Source organism: Puma concolor, chromosome D1 (genome assembly GCF_028749965.1).
Source record: "Puma concolor isolate L17-30 chromosome D1, mPumCon1.1.hap2, whole genome shotgun sequence".
Taxonomy (NCBI): domain Eukaryota; kingdom Metazoa; phylum Chordata; class Mammalia; order Carnivora; family Felidae; genus Puma; species Puma concolor.
In genome coordinates, this window is record NC_141676.1 from 54,004,328 (window position 1) to 54,027,031 (window position 22,704).

General features: G+C 43.1%; 1 protein-coding gene across 2 annotated transcripts; it reads right to left on the minus strand.

Annotated features, from left to right (window-relative positions):
* Positions 1-362: 362 nt before the first annotated feature.
* TRIM6 (tripartite motif containing 6) lies at positions 363-15,352 on the minus strand. 2 transcript variants are annotated; one of them, XM_086678147.1, is made up of 8 exons: positions 15,209-15,352; positions 7,367-7,855; positions 6,794-6,889; positions 5,890-6,120; positions 3,354-3,376; positions 1,928-2,025; positions 1,615-1,641; positions 363-1,392 (listed from the first exon to the last, which is right to left on the minus strand). In XM_086678147.1, the coding sequence occupies exons 2-8, from the start codon at positions 7,787-7,789 to the stop codon at positions 830-832; spliced, it is 1,461 nt and encodes a 486-aa protein (XP_086534273.1). In that variant the 5' UTR covers positions 7,790-7,855; positions 15,209-15,352; the 3' UTR covers positions 363-829. The 2 variants fall into 2 exon arrangements, with proteins under 2 accessions (XP_086534273.1, XP_025784464.1); XM_025928679.2 differs by having other exon boundaries at positions 1,928-2,028.
* Between the last annotated feature and the right edge of the window lie 7,352 nt (positions 15,353-22,704).

Here is a 22,704-nt window from a genome sequence, read left to right on the forward strand (position 1 = left end):
TTCTTCTCTCCTTTTTCTATTCTATTTCTATTCAATTTTCTATTCAATTCAATGAATTTGGGAGATTTGTTTTAAATTTTCAAACACTACGCTAACAATTTTAAATCCATGAAGGTTGTAGTAAAAACTGAAATTAAAATTTCTTTCTTTGAATTTAAAGCCATCAGAATTAACATTCTAATGGTTTTTAGCACTCAATCCTATATATACTTACACAAAAATACAATACTTGTTCATTTGTTGCATTTTATAAAACCTGACAATGATGTTATACGAATGTAACATCACAGGTCAATTTCTTTCATAAACAGAGATGGGAATGAAACCTAAACAATGTATTAGCAAAAATAAATCCAGTATCACATGTGAAGAATAATAGTGATTTATTTCAGGACTTTGTGTTGCATTTAAAAATGGAAACAAATCAATGTACTCCAATAACAGAATAAAAATGACACAAGAAATCTCCATATTATAGACAGTATCTGCTGAAATTCAATTTTCCATTCAATATTAAAAAAATATAGAAAATAGAACAGAACTTCCTAAAAATTTGATCCCATGAATCAACAACAACAAAAAGAACTCCATCAAATACCATGCTTAATGGTAACATGTTGAAAGCTACCCTCCATTCATCCAAAGGTCTGTAATTAACTAGTCAGGGATGTTCACTATCACCTCTGGGTATATTCTAGAATTGAGTACATGTTCAAAGTGAAAGGCATGAGAGTGCAGGAATACAGAAGTTCAGAAAAGAGAGACTGAGGTACAGATGGACCTCAGACTAGAGGGTACTGCTCAGGTGTGAGTGGAGATGGCAGAATGTTCAAGAGCTTGGGCGACGCAGGGTCATCGGGACCACACAGTTGCAGGGATTAAAATATGGAGAAAGGGTGCTAGGAAAGTAATATTTAGAGAAGGTGTAGATGGGAAAGCCATGGTTTGTGACATTATAAAAGGAGACAGTGCCAGCCTCATAGTCTAAGAAAATCCCAACCCGGCGAGGGGGCACCATCATAGAGAGGAGCAGGGAAGTGGAAGATTCCTCATAGGCTCTATATTCATGTTTATGATGTAGCCCAATCACCCAGTATCCACTTTGAGGTTGATATCTGGAGTAAACATTTCGATTATTCGTAAACTGGTTGAAACAGTACGTGGGTTCCGCTGAATTACTGCACACCCCCAGGATCCAGTCAGTCTTCTTGGCCACATCTACCTCCCAGTAGTGTTTCCCAGAGGAGAAATGTTGGGAGCCCAGGATACCACAGTCATAATGCTCTTCCAGGTAAGACCCAGGCAGCGTGGCACCCACAAATCTCACTTGTCTCCGGTTTTTAGACATGACAAGATTTAAGTTAGCCGTGTGTGGATTCAGAGTCACGTCCACTGTGGGAAAAGATACAACATCAGCAGGGGAGGATAGGTACGCGGGTCTTAAGACACTGAAAAGAGGAAACACAGAAGTGGAGGAATTGGAACTACATGGGGGTATGGAGGGATGGTATTAACACTTCGTGCCTTAGAGTATGTGGGTATGTCAGAGTAGGGGGGGAGCATGTGAAAGAGAATAAGGACATGTTGCTCAAAGATGCCATGCTGGCTACTTACCCCAGTAGCTCTGGACATCCGTCAGTTCTGTAATGATAACCACAGTCAATCATGTTGCACAGAACTGACAGTCTCAGGTCTGCTGTCTCCCCATCATGGATTGAGGGGGGAGGCAGGGACTTCTGTAAGGATGCAAGTTGGCCATCTCATTCCTCCTTAAATATGAACTGTATGTTTTGCAGCATGCTATGTCCCTCCCTCTCTGACCTCTCTCTGCACCACTCTCCCCAAATATCAACTCTTCACTCTATTCTATTTATTGCTTGGGCTACAATAATTCCACATCCAAAAGCTGTCCCTTGAATCTCCTCACCTCTAAACACTCGCAGCATCCTTTTCAGATCTGGGACTCGAAACATACTCTTCAGCTTGGTGGGCAGAGCTTCTGGCTTCTTTAGGGTCCAGAACTCACTTCTAGAGAGAAGAGACCTTATGAATCTCCTACACTGCTGCCCTTGGGTTCTTCCAACACCCATCTCCCTCATCTCCCAGGTCCCTGGGAGAACTTAAACATTCTTTCTTGAAGAAAATTAGCATAATTCAGCAAAGAGCCCTAGCACTGGAACCAAAGACTTGGACTAGAAACTAGCTTCTCAGCATCTGTGTAAACTATGATAAGATCTAACCCTTCAAAGCCTCATTTTGGTTGGTTTTGTTGTTTTTGTAAAATACAATCATTTTCCCTTCTCTCTCTACATCTTAAGATTATATAACATTAAATAAAATAGTGACTGGGAAATCCTTTGCTTCCTCTAAACAAGATACAAAATGCTTACAAGTGCCACCTTAGAGGGTCTACTACAAGTGGCTGTGTTGAAGGGAGACTGCCAGGAACCTGCTGCCAGGGCTCTGAGAGTATTGAGTAAAGGGCTTCTTCTGAAGACTGAGTTTAGGCCTTAGGGTCTCCCAGAGGCCTAGGGAGAAAGGCCTTCAAAAAGAGGCCTGTCTCTAGGAATATTACGCCAGTTGGAGAAAGGAGACATCTTCTCCAAACTGAGAGTGAAGACTTCAGAAAGGACAACAGTCTCCATATTTCATGTGTCTGTGAGGAGCGTAAAGGTACCAGGTGTGTGGATAACCTTAGCCGTCATCTTGATGGATGAAATTCTAGAGTATGTGATAGAGAAGAAAACAGCTTTTGTTCGAGGCCTAAAACAACTCTTCTCAAGATTTCACATCTATGTTTTTATTGGAATTGAGAAAAATGGAAGTCTGAGGAGAAATAGGTAGCAAGGCAGGACTGTTCTAAAGCTAAGGGAGAAAGGGAAATTGAAGGCAGATGCCCCAAGAACTGATTCTTGGACCTTGGGAAACACAGATGGGAAATTTCCCTCTGATAAAAGACATGGACAAAGAAAATCCCTGTGTAGATTGAGGTAGCTATAAACTACTGGAATCAGGGCTGGAAGCAGGTAGAGTTTTGTGGCAAAAATGTTCCATCATAGGATACTAGAAGAGTAAATGATACTGTAACCTTTTATTCTTAAGAACCACTGTCCCCAATTTGTGACATCCATCCCCACCCCATCACTCAAATTCTCCTACCATAGAAACCAGGTCATTCCCTTTAGTTCAGGGAACCCAAAAATCCTCATGATGAGCAACTCAGGACATCATAGTCCTAAATTTCCCGTCTTGTGATTTTTCTTCTTTCCTTTTCCACTGACCACAAGATAATTCTATGGGTATCGGAACCTTTGTCAATCCAAGGGAACCACCCTGTATTCTCCTACACATACCTTTTCATGACATCACTCACATCCTAGGAAGGAAAGAGAAATTGTTAAGGCAAGGAGTTATAGGTCTTATCCTCTAACACAGCCTCATCCATATTCCTTATCCATTCCCCACAACCCCATGATATCATGGAAATAAAGATGGACCCAATATGGCAGCCACAAAGTGGAGATAAGAACTCAAAGTAGACTGTCCCTGAGCCTCTATGTAGGAATGTTGGTAGATGATTCAACTCATCAATAGCACCTTTATTTTGACAATAGTGTGTGTGTGTGTGTGTGTGTGTGTGTGTGTGCGCGCGCATGTGTGTAATGTTATATATGCACATCACCTATTAGCACTAGAGAATCTCACATGATTAAGTCATAATTTCTGTCCTTGAGATGCTTACATTCTAGTTGCTAAGGATACAAGAGTCTTAACTATGGTTATTTTTCAAACTTTGCCTCTTCCAGCCCTCTAAGCTATCCTTGCTGACTTCTTCCAGTTTTCTTGATTTTGACACACACGTGTGTTGATGATTCCCAAATTGGAACTTCTGCTCAGATCACTCTCATCTGCACCAGCAAATGAGCCACCGACACCACAAACTCAAAATGTTTAAAGGAAAACTTACTTTTTCTGCAACCATGAGGTCTCGTATCTTCCATCTTCCTCAGTGTTACCAGCATCCATTTAGTCACCACATTTAGACAAAGTATCATCCTAAAAACTACCTTACATTCACCCTGACATCCCATCTTAGGCCAAGCCAGTCCATTTCATGCTCGCAACTTCTTTTAGCCACCTGGTCTTCACTGTCATCACTGCCACCTCCTCCCTCACTTGAGCAGAAATGCCTCATAGCCTCCCACTTGGTCTCCCTAACTTCTGCCTCGTTACCACAATTACTGAAAAAAAGGCCAACGGTTTCATCTATTTTCTCTGTGTCGGGGCTATCTTTAAACTGGCCTGCATGTGGGAAGCAGTGGAGGTGGTGGATACGTGTCAACTTACACCAAATATCCAAGGTTGTGTGGGCCTTAAGGCATGGCTGTACTGAGGAACCCAAATGGCCAAATCAGGGTGCCACTTCATGGCTCTTTTTCTTTTGTTAGTGTTATTCTCAGGGGTCATATTTTGAAACTTGAAAGCTGTGGGCTTGCAGCAGCTATCAAATCTTACTGCGCAGCAATGCCCCATAGATACAGAAAAGAGAAGAGGAATGTGTTTGTGCTGGACAAGCTCTAGAAAAACTGACTGTGAGACAGCACTCAAGTTAAGACGCCCCCTGGGCAAGTCATGCTAATGCGTGTGACAGTATACACGGGTGCCTGGGAGAGCGACATACACTGATGATCCCTTTGCATGTACAGAGCAATTTTTACATCTTGAGGGGTCTGTGGAGAGGCAAGAAAGGGAGCAGGGAGAAGCATCAGGGTAACCCAATGTCAAAGACGAAGCAAAAGGGCAAGAAGAATAAAATGAAGATGGGAAATCAGGAGTGTGGAAGAATGTCATAGTGACATTCTAGTAATGACCCCAATAGTAGGGCGCAAGAACAGGCAATGATTATTCTACCACCAAAGGGAGAAGAGGAAAGCAAGTAGGCAAACAGAAAGTAAGGAACAGCCTGAAGGTTCCAGAAGGTTACAAAGTACATCCTGTCTCCACTTCATAGTCACCCTATTCACTCTATGCAGAAAATACCTGCTCAGATTTCAACTTCAATTCAAGCTCCTGCACGAAACCTCTCCAGATTTGACACCTGGCACCCTCCCAATACACACATACGCTCACGCACACACACCCCAGAGTCCAGTCTTCTCTGTGCCTTAAAAAGACCTGTTCGAACTTCTATCACAACACGTTAAATGATTCTGCCCTAAGAAGACAGTAAACCAAAGAAGGGTTGGTGATTACATACAGAACCTCTAAGTACTTGAGCTTTGTAGGCGTTTGCCGGGGACTAAGCTGGGTGAAAAGTACCTGACAAATCCCAAGTCAGCATCAGAGACAACAGGTGCTGAATGCCTACCTCTTCTCAACAGGAGAAGAGGCATTATGTGCCCCACAAGGGTATTTGGCAATATCTGGAGGATTTCTGGTTGTCAGAGCGGACAGGGGTGGGGGGTGGGGGGTGGAGCTACTGGCATCTAGTGGGTGGAGGCCAGGGATCCTGCTAAACATGTTACAATGCACAGAGCAGCCCCTCCCAGCAAAGAATTCCCAGCTCAAAATATCAATAGTGCCGAGATTCAGAAGTGCTGCTGTAGAACATCAATGGATATAACAGAGCTTCTCCACTGTATCAAATAAAGTTTTGGACCTCAGTTTATACATAATAAGTAAAAATGAGACATTCCCCTAGCATTTGTACTTTAATTATTCCATTCTTTATCCATGACCTCTACACAGTTTAACAGGTAAAAGGCCCAAGTGGGCCAAACGAATTGTTTTCTTGCCCCCACCAGGTCATCAGTCCCGTGTAAGAAGGGAAGGAGAGTTAGTCTCCCTTTGCCTGGACCGTCAGACCAGGGGCTCCTTCACAAGTCTCACCTGCAGCAGCTCCATTGCCGACCCCTGACACCGAAGCTCCAGGTCTGAGATGAGCTCCCTCAGTGACTGGCTCTGCTGGTCCAGCTCATCCTCAGCCTCTTCTAAAATACTCAGCCCCTTCCTCTCTTCCTCCTCCAGCTTTTTCAACTGTCGCTGCTCTTCTTTGTCCAGGATGCTTCTCAACTTATTAAACTGTGTCTGGATCCTGTGTCTCTCAGGTTCCATCTGATTCTTTAGGAACATGCAAGAGGAAGAGGCTGCTAGTCTGTTGAGCTGAGGGTCTCCTCTCTGGAGCGGGGATGGTGGGGGCGGGGTCAGGCTCTTGGGGCCAGGTCTCACCAGGAGAGGGTAAATGGGGGAGGAAGTCCTGCAGAACCTGTTCTTCCCTTCTGTTCTCTTTTCAGCTCTTCCCAGACCATGAGCCCCAGGCTACCTTATCTAGCCCTCCTAGATATAGACTATGGCTCCTGGGTGAGGTCTAGATTCCAAGCTGCCTCCATGGCCTCCCATGCATCTGCATTGGCCTCTCCTTCCAATTCGGAGTACCAAGGTGGGAATGATCGGCCTGTGTGAGACCTGTCTTTCCAGCAGCTTTCAGAGCTTGAAACCATAGAACAAGGTCTGGAATCAGGAATTGGGGGCCACCAATGGCCTTTCCTCTCCTATGTAACTATCTTCAAAAACCTGAATTCCTTTTTGATGTATTCATTCTCTGACTCCTCCTTCCCCAACTCCACAGCAAGAACAATACCTTTGTTTGTAAGGGTCGCAGTGAGGATGGGGCAAAGGGAAGCTCTTCCAGTCAAATGAGGGAACAGACAGGACCAGGGCTCCTTTGCCCTCGGTTCCCATGCCCTGCCCTGATTCCTGTCCCAGGACACCTTCAGGAAGAAATCTCTCTTACCTTCCAGGATGTCCTCTTCCTTATGATAACAGCTTTTAGTCTCTCGGCTTCCTGCTGCTCTTGCTTCAGCTTCCTCAGAGACTCCTGGAACTTCTCCTTAAAGAAACATCAGGTCAAGCAGGGTCAAGCACTAGCTTGTCTCCATGCCCAGAACAGAGTAAATGGGGAAGAGATTATGCTGACCTCAGAAGCCTATCCTGCTGGGGCTGAAGAACTGAGAAGGCCTAAGGATCTTTTATGTAGAGTGGATGCAGGCTGATTGTCTCTCCTCCCAGGGAAAAAACCTGCCCACGAAGGACTTTCCTCTCATTGCCGCCATATTCCTCACACTTGATCTACCAGGGCCCCTAGCTGCGCCCTCCTCCCCTCCCCCCACATCATCCTCTGTTCATGCAGAGCAGGTCTTGAGCAAGAAAGAGATAAAGTTACCCTTGGGCAGTGAGGGCCTTTTCTAGGTTCATCCTCTAGGTAAACAGGAAAACTACAAAGAAATTATGTTGCAGCATGAAGAAAAGTTACAATCTCCTGCCAAGGCCCCCTGCTCCTCCTGCCTTCTGCCATGTGGGCTCCCACCTGGTACTCATGGGCAACCTCCTCCATGAGGACTGTGTGGTGACCACGGTGCTCCTGAGACCGCTCACAAAGCCAGCAGATGAGCTTCCCATCTTCCTTGCAGAAGAGCTGGAGTTTCTCTCCATGGTGTGCACACAGACTCGCCTTCAGCTGCATCCCGGGGCCCAACACCACCTCTCTGAGTCTCTCTGCGATGTTGGCCAGGTGCCGATTCGGCCGCAGGTCCCCGGGCCGGTAGCCGGTCTGGCACACAGGACAGCTGCTTTCCCCTTCTTGGCCTATCACCCATTCTGTGCTGTTCCCCGTGATGCAGGCCTGACAGAAGCTGTGGCCACAGTCTATGCTCAGGGGTTCTGTCAGGAGCTCCAGGCAGATGGGGCAGGTCACCTCCTCTTGTATGTCCACCAGGACTGCTGAGGTCATTGTAGCTATTCTCCTGGCTCCTGCCCGCCTAGCTGGGATTTCTAAGACACCTCCTGCTCACAGATCCTGAGTAGATGGGCAAACAAAAAAGGGTCAGAGTAAGAAATGAGGGTGAATACTGGGTGGCCCAGTCAGTCAAGTGTCCAACTTGGGCTCAGGTCACGATCTCACAGTTCATGAATTCGAGCCCCAAGTTGGGCTTTGTGCTGACAGCTCGGAGCCTGGAGTCTGCTTCGGATTCCGTATCTCCCTCTCTCTCTGCTCCTTACCCACTCATGCTCTGTCTCGCTCTCAAGTAGAAATAAACTTACAAAAAAAGAAAGAAAGAAAGAAAGAAAGAAAGAAAGAAAGAAAGAAAGAAAGAAAGAAAGAAGAGAAAAAGAAAGAAAGAAGAGAAAAAGAAAGAAAGAAGAGAAAAAGAAAGAAAGAAAGAAAGAAAGAAAGAAAGAAAGAAAGAAAGAAAGAAAGAAAGGTGATTAAAAGGATGTTGGGTATTTTGAACAAAGAGATCAGATACCTGGGGCAACAAGGGCTTCTTATCCCGGCTTCAGACATGTTATTTACCCCAACTCATACTAGACGTCAATTTGTGCTCTCAGTAGAGCAAGAATTATAATTTCTCTTTACTCCTACTGGATGGAGGGACCAACTGTGGCCCATGAGAAGTGGCCTTGTGTGAGCCACCATCTGTTTGTTCTCATCCACCAAAACACACCCTCGGTACTAAAAGCACCAAACAGGGGCTCCTGAGTGGCTCAGTTGGTTAAAAGCACCAAAACACGCGGCTGCCTCAGGATGTGTGCACTTGCTGTTACTGCTTCAAGAAAGACCGTTCACCCTGATATCTGCCTGACACAGGGACTTCATTCCACACTCTGCTTTCATGCTCTCTTATCAGAAAAGTTGGCTCGTCTAACCTAACTGAAGCATGGCCACTCTTATAAAAATCACTCTTCATATACTAACCTGCTTCATTGTTCTTTTTATCACCACTTAAATGTACATCTTTAATTGCCTGAATCCTCCCACTAGAATATAAGTGCTAGAGATCGGAGACTGTTTTTGTTCATTACTGTAGCTCAGAAATAGCAGTGCCTACACATAGATCCTCAACTTTATTTTTACATTTTAATTCCAGTATAGTTAACATACAGTGATATATTGGTTTCAAGTGTAAGGTCCTCAACTTTTGATGAATAAAAATCCAGAACCTCCTTTTTTCATGAGCTTTCTTGTGAGATTCATTTATTGCGAAGACACTTCCACCTTCTTACAGCTCTGTTCCATACAGAGCCCTTTCATCCCTCATGGTCACCTTCCCAGAAAAAAACAAAAACACCAGCAATGACCACAATAACATGAGGTAATATTTTTATAAAACTTTTATACCTAGTTGTGGTTTAGAAATCACATTCCCCTGATTTCTTTAACCCTCATAGAAAAAACCCTGAATAAATAAGTATTTTTGGCTCTTTGATAAAACAATAGAGACAGACATTAGGTGACATAATAAAATCAAACAGCTTCTAAGTCATAGAGTTGGCAGAACTTAACATGTCCATAATCCTAGTTCAAGGCTCTGTCCTCAAAGTCAGAACTTTAAACAGATGTTCAGTGGTGACGGTGGTAAAAATCAGACACAGACCCGGGGCTTTAGGGATGTGGAAATGAGAAAGGTCCTGCTTGATGAAGAAATTTCACCAGGGCCTGTGACAAATTTTGACAGGAGCCTCAAGGGATGCATGTGTTGAGAGAGGAGAGGGGAAAGGTGGGGCTGTTGAGACCACGTGCCCTTCTAGTGTAGGACTAGTCCCCAGAGAAAGACCTAAGGAAGATGTATGAAGGGACAAAGAGGTCTTACAACATTTCAGGCAAGTACTGAATCACTAATGGGATAGAAATGTGTAAAAGTGGGAGGAAGGCGGGAATGAAGTCCTGATACATGCTGCAGCGTGAATGCCCTTGACAACATCAGGCCAGGTGAACAAAGCCACACACAAAAGATCACATATTATAGAATCCCATTTACACAAAAGGTCCAGAGTAGGTGAATCTTAGGCAGGGAAAATAGATTAGTTGCTGAGGGAGAAAGAATGGGGAGTTACTGCTCAGAGGTTTAGGGTTTCTTTATGAGGTGATGAAAATTCTGGAATTAGTGGTGCTTATTGAATACATTTGTGACTATACCAAAAAATATACCTTAAAAGGGTGAAATTCATGATATGAGAATTATATTTTAATAAACAAAGTGCATGAGAGGAAGAAAGAAGAAGAGGGGGCTTACCCATGACCTCCAGTGCAGAGTTCTCCCCGCCTCTCAGCTTGTATAAAAGGCATGTGATGGGAGAGTACTGGAGAGTCAAGCATGGTTCTATAGCTGCTGTGGGGAGATAATGATGAATGAAACAAATACTCCCCAAGGGCATATACTATTTAGACTCCCAGCAGGAAACAAATCTACTCTCGAAGACACAAAGATAGATAACCGTGATTAATGCAGACAAGTGTATATGAAATGTGTATGAAGGAAATAATCATCAATACAATTTTCTGATCACTTCTATGTGCTAGGCAATGGCTGAACTCTTTACAGATATTATATAAGCAATCCCCACAATAATTCTATCAGGGAAGTTTAATAACATCTATTTTCTGAATGTGAAAAGTGAATTTCTTAAAAAGGTGTTTAACTACCAAAAGTCTCAGAGTGAGTAAGTGACAAAGTAAAGATAACAATCCAGTTTTATGCAGTTTCAAATCTCAGGTTGTTAATCAGAGACCCGTCTGGTCCTTAAAGGGAGAGAATGTTTTCTTCATGCTACCCACATCACCTGCAAGGGCACTCCGGTCATGAAGTGGCTCAGCTTGCTTCTGTCCATATCCTGACCAGCGCTGGTCTCACTTTTTGGCCACACTGCTTCAGGATGGAATCCCAGTTCTTCCTAGCATTTAAAAGCATCCAACAGGGGCACCTGGGTGGCTCAGTCGGTTAAGCGTCTGACTTCAGCTCAGGTCATGATCTCACGGTGCAAGGGTTTGAGCTCTGCACTGGGCTCTGGGCTGACAGCTCAGAGCCTGGAACCTGTTTCCGATTCTGTGTCTCCCTCCCTCTCTGCCCCTCCCCCACTCATGCTCTGTCTCTGTCTCAAAAATCAACAAACGTTAAAAAATAAATTAAAAAAAAAAAAGCATCCAACAGCTCTTTCTAAATTATCTACAGGCTCCTTCCCCAGTCCAACTCTGCTTCATTCCTGGCATTACATCTTGCAGACTCAGGCTGCCTCCTTTTCCCTGGCAGTATAGGGCAGAAAAGAAGGCATTGGTACTAGAGTAACATGGACCCAGGTCTAAATCCTGAATTTATCAGTGTCTAGTTTTAGAACACTGGAATAATTCCTGATCTGAGATGTGGCTTCATCTTTTGTGCACTGCTGAAATCATTCCTCCCTTAGGAGTACAGTTGTGATAATTGTCTGAGCCAATGCAAAAACTAGTTATGGTTACACCTAAGCTGGCACTGCTCTCTGATCTTCTGGTGCTCTTACCTCTCACCACAAGGAAAAGGGCCTCTGGATATTTTTACTGGGGACAGAGCAAAGTCTGGTAGATAGATAGCCCTAAATAAGTATCTGTTACAAGAATTCATGAGGCACTTTCTTACCACTTTTCGTATCTTCTTACTTCTTTTGGACCTACGATGAAAATCCACTATTTCCATTCATAACAAGATTTAATGAGATGGCATTTAAGGACAACATGAGAAAGCTCAGCCTGAGCCAGTTGCCTCTGTGTGCCTGGGGTAAGGGTCAGTTAAAAAAGCTAGAAGCTTCTCTAACTAGACAACTAGAAATGCTAGAATTTACTCTAATTTTATTTCTTGTCTGTGCTGAATTAAGACAGATGTCCTTCTCATTGAAAAACACTATTTTATTCTCATTATTAGAAGTTTTCAGTTGTTAAATTATATTACTATTGTCTTAAATCACAAAGAGAATTTTTTAAAGACATCTTTCTTGTGCATGTATGTATGTATGTATGTATAGAGTGAGTGTGTGTGTTCTGGCATTTAATCACTTTTCTTGGAAGCCATTAGTCTGCTTGCCTAGCTGGAGCCTTGTCTGGGACATGAAAGAGCCAGCTCACAAATGCACTGCCTCGCTGAAAGCACACTAGCCCTGGGCTCCCAAATGTGACCTTCATGTACAGGATAGGCCATGGGGCATTTCTGCCTCCTGAAAGCAATGTAATGCAATAATAGCCAAGTCCTGGAAATAATACATAAAACCATTAACTGGTAAATGAACACATTTTGGTATATCCATACAATGGCATATTACCAAACAATAAAATGGAATGGATACTTAACCACAAGATATACTTCAAAAGCATTATATAAAGGGAAAGAAGCCAAATACCAAAGGTAAGTTTCTATATGATTCCATTTATATGAAATCTTAGAAAAAACAAAACTACAGTATACGAGTTAAAAACTGACTAGTGGATGCCAATGTCCAGGGGTGTAAGAAGGGGATTACTTGCAACAGGACACAAAAACTTTTGGGGGTGATGGAAATGCCCTTTATATAGGATTATGTTGGTGATTACCAATTGTCTACATATCAAAGCTCATAGAATTGTGTGCTTAAAGTTAACTTGATAGATGTAAATTAGAACTCATTAGAGTTGACAAAAACAGAAAGAAGAAATGTATTGAGAAAAATTGAAGGCGTGGCTTTCTATCTTCTAGCATGAATTAGAACTGAGCTGTCAAATATGGTAGCCGCTTGAAGTGTGGCTAGTCAAAAATGAGATCTTTTAAATATAAAATACACACCAGATTTCAAAGATTTTGTTAGAAAAAATAATCTAAAATGCAACATTAACTTTTTATATTGATTACTCATCCTAAAAATTGACACACTGAGTTAAATAAAATATATTAAAAAATCCGCTTCACCTGTTTCTTTTTAATGAGGCCACAAGAAAATTTAAAATTATACATGTGGTCCCATATTTCTATAGTTCTTGTTCACCTAATGCAGTACTATAGATATTCAAGACAAAGATTTTTGAGCAGAAAAGATGATGTAAGAGTTGATGTCGCTTCTCAACGTGTACAAAGTTGAGGCTGCAGAAAAGAAGAAATTGTGAAGGAGGGGAGCACAGAGCTAGCATGTTTGAGTAACCCTTGCCCACATCCCTGCAGGCCTTTGACCACCCGCAGCAGCGGAGCGCAGCCCAGAGAGGACATAACAGGTCAATTCAGCCTCCCTTGGAGGCCGGTCTCAAGAGCAGTGTGGCCGGGCTGAGATGACAGCCCGGCCGTGTGAGTGCAGATCCCAGAGCCTGAGGTGCCTGAGTTCAGTGGGTCAAATTTGCAAATGAAAGAGGCCAAATTCATGACCAGGCGGAACTATTAAATCAGAAGCAGATGCCTGAAAAAGAAGGTCAGGTGGTCGGCTAACTATCAGCATTGGCATCCAATGGAACTCTTTATGCAGAATCTCAGCCTCACCCTGGCCAATTCAGTTTCTGCAATTCAATAAAGATCCCCAGGTGATGCCTATACACAGACAGGCAGGCTTCAGAAGCACTGTTTTAGATACGGGCGCTTCCTCCACAGGCAGATGCAACACAGGGGGCAAAGTAGCTAGAAAAGGGTGGGGAGAGGAAGATTCAGAGAATGGCTGATATTTAGATCTGAAACATCGGAAAGAATGGAAGCTCACAATTCAGTATCAAAATGGCTGCAGAAAAAAAAGCCAGTGACTGGGCAGGGAATACTAAAGGTTAGCGCAGACTAGGGGCTCACAATAAATTAGAAATAAGATGGCCAGGACTGCCCAACCCCCCACTCCAGCTGGTAGGTCTACTGAAAATGCAGCAAAAATCCAATCGGGTGGAAACTGCTTTCATAAGTGAGCTTAGTTTCTCATGCTTAGGGAATAACGGTATTTTTTTTTAACCTTTGTGTAGGGTTATTCTACTTTAACCTATTATCTGGAATGGATTATCTAACAGGTGGCACTTGATAAATATTTGAATTGGAATATTATCTGCTTCACTTTTTTTTTTAAATTTACATCGAAAGAATCTCTATCCCATGCGTTTCAGAAACTTGTAATAACTTTGCAAATTCTTAAAATACTGTCCTGCACAGGTTTTCTTCTTCTCCCTGAGTTTTAGATAATCCATTAACTGAGGGTTTTTTCTAAAGAATAGTTCATAAAATCCTTATTTTCCCCTTGCATTTGTGAATCCCACTTGAAATCCCAACTTTTAAAAACTCTTAAATTTTTAACTTTAGATGTTAGCCATATTCTTCTTTATTATTGTGCATTTTAACATATTGTGTTCCCCACTCTATTTATTCTTGCAAAAATCGTTTTAATTGTGGATTTTAAAATCTCAGCATTGAGTTTGTCAAGAATAATGACTTGATAATTTACTATTTGTAGTCGCCTATGTGTTTAAACCCTCAATACTCACCCAAACTGTAGGGTACAAATATTTCTCTGTCCATTTTATAGATGGATGAAACCTAAACTCAAAAAGGTCAGGGTCGGAGGCAGAATTTGGACACAGGGGGTTCTCAAGCACACATTTCTGCCTCGATTAACTAATCAACGTTGTCACTAATTTGAATTCACTGAGTTGGGGTGAGGATGAAAAGAAAAAACGATCAAGTCATCTGTATCATGAGCTCGGAAAAGGAAGGGACTTCATGTCTTATACTGACCCGTCACCTCGGCCAGAAGTGACAGTAAGTGGCGCGTCACAGAAAGGCAGACATCTCCCGGTGGCCGGCACGTCGAGAGAATGAGAAGCCGGAGAGGAACTGGCTGTGAGCAGCCCCGGGTGGTCAAGACTCTCCAAGTAGTTTTAAGTAGATTGTGAGGGCCAGAGGGTGCGGGGCCTGCTCGGTTCCTCGACAGTCAGGGCTCCAGGGCCAGCCCCGCCTCCGAACGGACCCGCAGGTCTGGCGAGGGCGGAAGGCTCACCCCGCCAAACCCCTGGCGAGAGGTCAAGGCCTCCCGGGTGGAGGATGAGCGGTGTCACTTCCTGGGGCAGAGCGGCCGAGACGGGGGAGGGGGTGCTGACCTCAGAATCCACGCCGTCCCAAGGTTTGCGCCCATTCCCGAACCCAAAACTTCCAGGGCTGCACCCCCCTTCCCCCGCATCCTACCGCCCCCTAATACCACCCTTTACACAGACTACTCCCGGCTCCCAAGCCAGGCAGGGGTCGCCGGGCCTTCCGCGCTCCCTTGCCAAACTCGAGTCAACTCGAAACCGCAGAGGTCTCCGTCGCTCTGGTCCACCCGCGAAGTCCCCCCCGCACCCCAGCCTGCAGGGCGGGCGGGGCTCCCAGCGCCAGCGGGGACAGCGGTGGCTGGCCAGAAAGCGGACTTGCTCACTAACCTGGACTCTGGGTCTGGATCGGAGCCGAGGACTCGCAGGAGCGGCAGCCTCCACCCACCCCTGCCCAGAGACTCCGAGCCCAGAGGCGGGGCGAGGCGAGGGCCAGAGGTTGCTGATAGGGCCGGCGCGTCCCGCGGCGCGGGGCCCGCACTCCAGGGGTGTGGTGGCCGGGGCCCCAGCTGCCAGAGGGGGCGCTGTTCCTCTCACCTGGGAGCCGCGAGTCTGGGGCCTGGGAGAACACCTGAGCGCCCGAGAGGGCACTTGTGCATCGTCTTCACTTTACCGGAGTCTTCCGATCTCACGTCAGTGTTGAGTAACACTGATAATACAGCCGTACGCTCTATTAATTAAATTGTCTGAATAGAAGAATCCAAACGTATACGTGTAGGTAAAGATAACCGCCTCGCACCATAATGGTATGCTTTGCAAAGACATCATTAAAAGGTATTAACTTAAAAACTGTATCTGCAATTTTAACCTATGTGACCTATGTACACTATGAGAGACGATAGATACGTGTATTTAGGTCCTTGTGCATACATGCAAAACTTACGAAGCCTGAGAGCTGTAGCTGTAAGGTTTCAATGGCACAGCAACTCTTAAGAAGAAAAGGAAGGGCAAACGTTTTGCCTCAAGAGAACTGAGGAGAGGAGCCTGACTCGGTCTGGGAAAGAGGGTTGGGGGATGGGAGCCTGCAAGGAGGAGGGTGTCCAGATCGAAGTCAGGACAGGGGGTTGGGCAACATGGCTTTTTTTCACTTGGCATACTACTTCTAAATGTTCATTCATGTTGTGCCATGTATGAGTACCTTATTCCTTTGAGGGCTGAATAGTATTCCATGGCATGGATTTTCCACATTTTGTTTATCCATTCATCAGTGTTTAATTTTTTTCTTAAATGTCCATTTATTTTTTGAGAGAGAGACAGAGACACAGAGGGTGAGTGGGGGAAGGGCAGAGAGAGAGAGGGAGACAGAATCCAAGCAGGCTTCAGACTCTGAGCTGTCAGCACAGAGCCCAACCCAGGCTCAAACTCAGGAGCAGTGAGATCATGACCTCAGCTGAAATCTAGAGTCAGATGCTGAACCAACTGAGCCTCCCAGGCGCCCCAGTTCTTAGACATTTTAGACTGTTTCTATTATTTGGCTTTCATGAATAATGTGACTATGAATTTTCTTGTATAATTTTTTTTTAACTTAGGCCTTTTGTTTTTCTTGGGTATATACCTAAGAATAGAATTGCCAGATCATGCATTTACTGTTTTGAGAATCTTCCAGATTGTTTGTCAGCACCATTTTACATTCCCACCAGCAGTGTAAGAGGATTCTAATTTCTCCATATCCTTGCCAGTATTTCTTATACTCGTCTTAGTCTGTTATAGTCATCTTAGTGGGTGTGCAGTGGTATCTCATTGGTATTTTAGTTTGCATTTCCCTAAGGATTAATGGTGGTAAGCATTTTTTCATACACTTTACTATCATTGGCATATCTTCTTTGGAGAAGTGTCTATTCAGATCCTTGGCCTATTTTTTTAAATGGGTTGTCATTTTATTATTAAGAGTTCTTTATATATTCTAGATTCAAGTCCTTTATGAATTCTGATTCGTAAGTATTATTTCCCACGCTAAGGATTGTCTTTTCATTTTCTTGATTGCATTCTTTAGAAGAACAAGTTTTGAATTTTGATGAAACTCCTTTTTTGTCACTTATACTTTTGTTGTCATTTCTGTGAAGTCATTACCTAATCCAAGGTCATGAAGAATTATTCCTATATATTTTTTAAAAACTTTTATAATTTAGGGGTGCCTGAGTGGCTCAGTTGGTTAAGCGTCCAACTTCAGCTCAGGTCTCGTGAGTTGGAGCCCTGCGTTGGATTCTGTGCTGACAGCTCAGAGCCTGAAGCCTGCTTCGTATTCTATTTCCATCTCTCTGCCCCTCCCCTGCTTGCACTCTGTCTCTCTCAAATATAGAATAAAAAAAAATTAAAAATTTAAAAATTTTTCTAATTTAGCTCTTATATTTAGGTTTACAATCTATTTTGAGTTAATTTTTATTGTGTGAGATAGAGGTCCAATTTTATTCTTTTGCATGTAGATATCCAGTTGTCCCAGGACTGTATTCTTTCCCCACTGAATTATCTTAACATTGTTGGCAAGCCACTAAAGAGTTTTAATAAGGTGTGTGTGTGTGTGTGTGTGTGTGTGTGTGTGTGTGTGTGTGTGAGTGATGGTACGCGGCAGGTAGGGAATGACATGTTCTGAATTTGTAAGTGTCATGTAAGAAAAGATCACCCTGGGGGCGCCTGGGTGGCGCAGTTGGTTAAGCGTCCGACTTCAGCTCAGGTCACGATCTCGCGGTCCGCGAGTTCGAGCCCCGCGTCGGGCTCTGGGCTGATGGCTCAGAGCCTGGAGCCTGTTTCCGATTCTGTGTCTCCCCCTCTCTCTGCCCCTCCCCCGTTCATGCTCTGTCTCTCTCTGTCCCAAAAAAAATAAATAAAAAAAAAAAAAAAAAAAAAAAAAAGAAAAGATCACCCTGCAGTGAGCAGGGTAAAGATGTCTGGAGGTAACAAATTCCTCTGTTCCTTTAGTACAGAGGAAAACATGCTTAACTAGATGCTGTTGAGTTTAGATGAAAGAGAATGGATCTGGGAAATAATTGGTTGTCTCTCCATGTGAGTTGATGATAATGTGTAGGTGGGGATTAAGGATAAGTAACTCTAGGTGCATATCCAGATTTCTTACTCTCACATCCTAATGAAGGACATGAAGAAGAAGAGGTGAGCTAAGAGAAGAATACAAGTAAGAAGAAGAGAAATGTGAAGTGATATTCAAGGGAGCACACTGAAAGAACCTCTTTCCAGGGAAAGCACCCTGAAGAAACAGAGCAAAGGGCCAAGGAAAAAGCTCAAGGGAGCCCTGATGTTAAAGAAGGCCTGGGGTAGGACAAAATAGATAAAGGGAATTAAGAGGTATACATACTTCCAATTATAAAATAAATGTCACAGGGATGAGAAAGTACAGTATAGCGAATATTGTCAATAATATGTAATAACTTGGTATGATGACAGATGGTGACTATGCTTACTGTGGTGAGCACTGAGTAATGGATAGAATTGTCAACTACGCTGTACGTCTCAAACTAATATGACACTGTATGTCAACTATACTTCAATAATCAAAAAAATTTTCTTAGGTTTATTTATTTATTTTGAGAGAGAGCAAGAGTGCACATGCAAGCGGGGGAGGGACAGAGAGGGAGGGGAGAGAGAAGTGCAAGCAGGCTCTACACCATCAGCACAGACCCCAATGTGGGACCCAAACCCATAAACTGCGAGATCATGACTTAAGCAGAAAACAGACGCTTAACCATCTGAGCCACCCAGGAATAAAACAATTTTTTAAAGGAAAAGTCTGAGCTCTAAGTCTGGAAAAGATGCAAAGGAAGGATGGTATCTAGCACAGGAATTAGCTCAAAACTCATTTCATCAAAGGCTTTTTAAAACAGGAGGATAAATCAGTAAATCAAATAGTAGATAATTGATCCTATTCAATACAACTTGCATTTCTTCTCTGACTTGTGTTTTTCCTGAGATTAGCCACTCTGAAATTCCAAGCCAAGTGGCACACTGTTGTGCTGTTTTTAAAATGTCTTTTTATCTTTCAAATCAGTTCAAGTTCTCTTACCAAGGTTTTCTTGATCTCTCTTATTTCATTGACTCTTATTTGCCTGCAATGTTGAAACCCTACTTCATGCAAGCCCAGTCCACCACCCTCGCTCTTTACAGGCCTTCAAAAACTCAGTTTTTGCTCCTGAAATTCAGCTTATCACAGAAAAGACAGTGAAAGATGGAAATCCACTTTACAAAGAAACTCTGAGAAACTTAATTTACGTATGTTTGCGTAAAGTTAACTGGCATATTAGGTACTGAGTAGGTGTTGATCCTGTGATGTGTCTGCTAGTTTACTTTCCATTCAATAAGTATCTTCTATGGGGTTTGATTTTTATCATCTTATAGGCAGTGGAAAGTGCAATTATTTGTATTTTGGGTAGATCTTTTGGGTGTCTGGGTAGGTGGCAGCTAGGAGGTACACAATGCTGAAATCAGGGAGATCAACTCCCAGATGATTGAACTGGTCCAGATAAAACTAAATTAAGGCAATATATTGAGATATGAAAGAACTGATAATACAAGCTGCTGAGCTGGAAAGATTAGGCTCTGTGACAGCAACATATTTGAAGGAGGAGAAGGAGGAATCTGAGGTAGATTTTTACATTAAGCAGTTGGGAGGATGGTGAGACTCTACACCAAGGTGGGGAATGATGGAGATTAAGCAATTTGCTGGGGGAAAAATGCATGTTTGTTGTTGCTTTAAATCAAGTGTGCATTACGTGGATATCATTCAGATGAAATTAATACGTTCTAATTTCCAAGTATCTAGCCACTAGACTCAGTATAGATTTGTGAGCCAACATAATATGTGGGGGTTAAAGTCAGAAGATTCACTGAGATCTCTGAGGCATATGTATGAATGATAGGAAACAAGGGCTGAAGAAAAATACACTGAACTCTAAGATAAGGGGAAATTTCTGCATTCTTATGTGTATATCTAGGGTGTCGAACAATGTACAGAACATATTAATTATTCAGAGTTGGCTTGTGGAAGGAAGGTAGAAAGGAAGAAGGGGGGAAGGAAAGAAGGGCATGACTCCTCTTTGCTTCCCACAAGTGTCTCAGGCTCTAGACACTAGAGATCACATTTTGCATTTTTCATGTACCATGGTGGGTTTCTAGAATAGTCTGCCTGGGTCTTGCTTTTCTGACCTCAGTTTTAACCCTTTCTAAAAGAGGGTGTGTTCTGTGATTTCTGGACTTAACCGGTCTTTCTTTGCTCTCACAGGAGGAAGTGCAAAGTGTCCTAGAAAGGAATACATGGACGGGGTTGGGGTAGAGACCGTTAGTCACTTTGACTTGTGAAGTCTGATATGAGCCCTTGTGAGAATCACAGGGCAAAGAAGATGGGATATTGAGCAGTTAGCAGATACAGGTCACTGATCTGGCTACCAAGGAGTCACGATCAGCAGGAATGGACAGATGTCTGTGGTAGGAGAATTTGTCAAGATCTCAAAGTCAGTGGGGGAATGTAGAGTAAAAGGAGTCTCAGGATTAGTAATTCTCCCAGATTCCTGTGTCCTTACATTATTTTTATTACTGCAGACTTGGTTATTGGTCTGAGCCATACTTTACCTGTTGATCTCATCACTGGATGCTCATTTGCCTCTTCAAATTCTGAATCGTTTCTGGGACTTGCAGCATTGTAACTTGTGCTTTCCATCATTGTGGAGGGAAGAACCCGTCTGGCCCTCAGACCATACAATACCCATACCCTAGATGATGGAATTTCTAGCGTTTTTCCATGTTTAGTTTCCATGCTTACTGTAAAAGCCTCTCCTGTGGGGTTGAGGTCACTTGAGTTAAAAGATCCTTCTCTGACTGCTTTTAGCTCTTTCCATACTCACTTGAATTGCCAGGCAATTTGTCCTCCATGAAGCTTTGGCTTTAGTTCAGGAGGCAAAGATTCTATGTTCCTCTGGACTATGGGAAAGATGTAAGGCAACTTGAACTGTAGAACACACTGCTGCATTCCATGTCAGCAAGATGTTCTACACTTGTATCCAGAGACTTTAAGAAGCAAAATGAGGACAGACTTATGTAATGGTCTTCTGGTAGAGTCTATCAGTTATCTCTGTGTCTGACATAGGGAGAGAGTGGAGAAAGAGGTATCTCTTTTTTAGGTAGGGAAGAGGCTGGGAGCCAGAGCTGTCTTCTTTCTTGGGCAATCAACCATGACCTCTCCTGTAGTCCCTTAGCATCCTACACAGAGACCTAGAAATTTACTTGAACAAGCACAGGAATATGGCGATTTCTACACCACACTGAGTATGCCTAGAATACTGCTTTTGCTGTACAAATATCTGGTCTCATCTAGCTGGAAAGGCCACTTTTGTGAGCAAACTCTCATCATTTTTCTTCCTCCATGTTTGTATCATACATTTAATATCACCAAATACTTTTAAGCCATTATTCAACATTCATGACAACTCGGGGAAATAAAATGGGCAAGAGATTATAATCTTGTTTAAGAGATGAGGACGGAAGCATGGCTCCCAGAAAACTAGAACATAAGTCTAAGTATAAGGCATCTACTATCCTAAATGAATTGGATTCACTTTAACATATTTTATTCATTAATCTTTCTAACATTGTAGTCCCACTCCCAGGAGTATAGATGAAAACTTGCTGGGAACTTATAAGAAACAGGGCTTACCACCATTAGCCATTAGGGACATACAATTCGGAGCCACAATAAGATACCATTTCACACCACTTAGAGGGCTAGAGTTGAAAAGACAAATAACAAGTTTTGTCGATTCTGTGAAGAAATTGGGACCATCATACACTGCAAGAGGAAATGTAATATGGCATGGTCACTTGGAAAGCAGCCTGACAGTTCCTCAAAAGGATAAATATAGCTACCGTATGACTCAGCAATTCTTTTAGGTATATACCTAAGATAATGAAAACATAATTCCACACAAACACGTGTATCTGAATGTTCATAGCAGCATTATTCATAACAACCAAAAAGTTGAGACAACCCAAGCACCCATTAATTTATAAATTGGTAAACAAATGTAGTATATTCATACAATGGCATGGTATTCAGCTATCAAAAGGCATGAAGTACTGATATATGCAACAACATGGAGGAACTTTGGACACAGTCTGCTAAGGGAAAGAAACCATAGAAAGGATCACATATTGTATGATTCCGTATGTGAAAAGTCCAGAATTGATAAATCTATAAAAAAAAGAAAGTAGTTTAGTGGTTGCCTAGGGCCAGGAGGTGGGATGGAAGAAAAAGGGACACTGGTTTTGTTGGGGGAAGAGGGGAAATGGGGATGTTCTAAAATCGGTTGTGGTGATAGTGGCATGGTTTTATGAATACAATAGGAGATACTGAATTATACGCTCCAAATAAATGAATTGTGTGGTATGCGAATTATGTTTCAGTAAAGCTCTTACTTATATTGGAAGAAAGAAAAGAAGGAAGGAAGCAAGAGAGGAAGGAAAGTAGGAAGGAGGGAGGGAGTGAGGAGGGAAGGGAGGAAGGAAGGAGGGAAGGAAGGAGGGAAGGAAGGAAGGAAGGAAGGAAGGAAGGAAGGAAGGAAGGAAGGAAGAAACTGGACTTATTTCTTGGAGCAGAAAAAGAAAGAGAAGTGTGGGCCACGGGCCTTTCAATATTTCTTATCTGGTGGCTCCATGCCTTTATTCAGGGCTTCAACCCTGCCTCTTCCATTCCATTTAGTTCTCTGTATCAGGGTGTGCTGGACAATAGCCTTTACACAGCTACTTCATGGCCCAAGGTCAGCTTTTCTGCGCTCTGTCACCAAGCTTGGATCACACCATAAACTTGCAAAATTTCTACAATTCTCCAC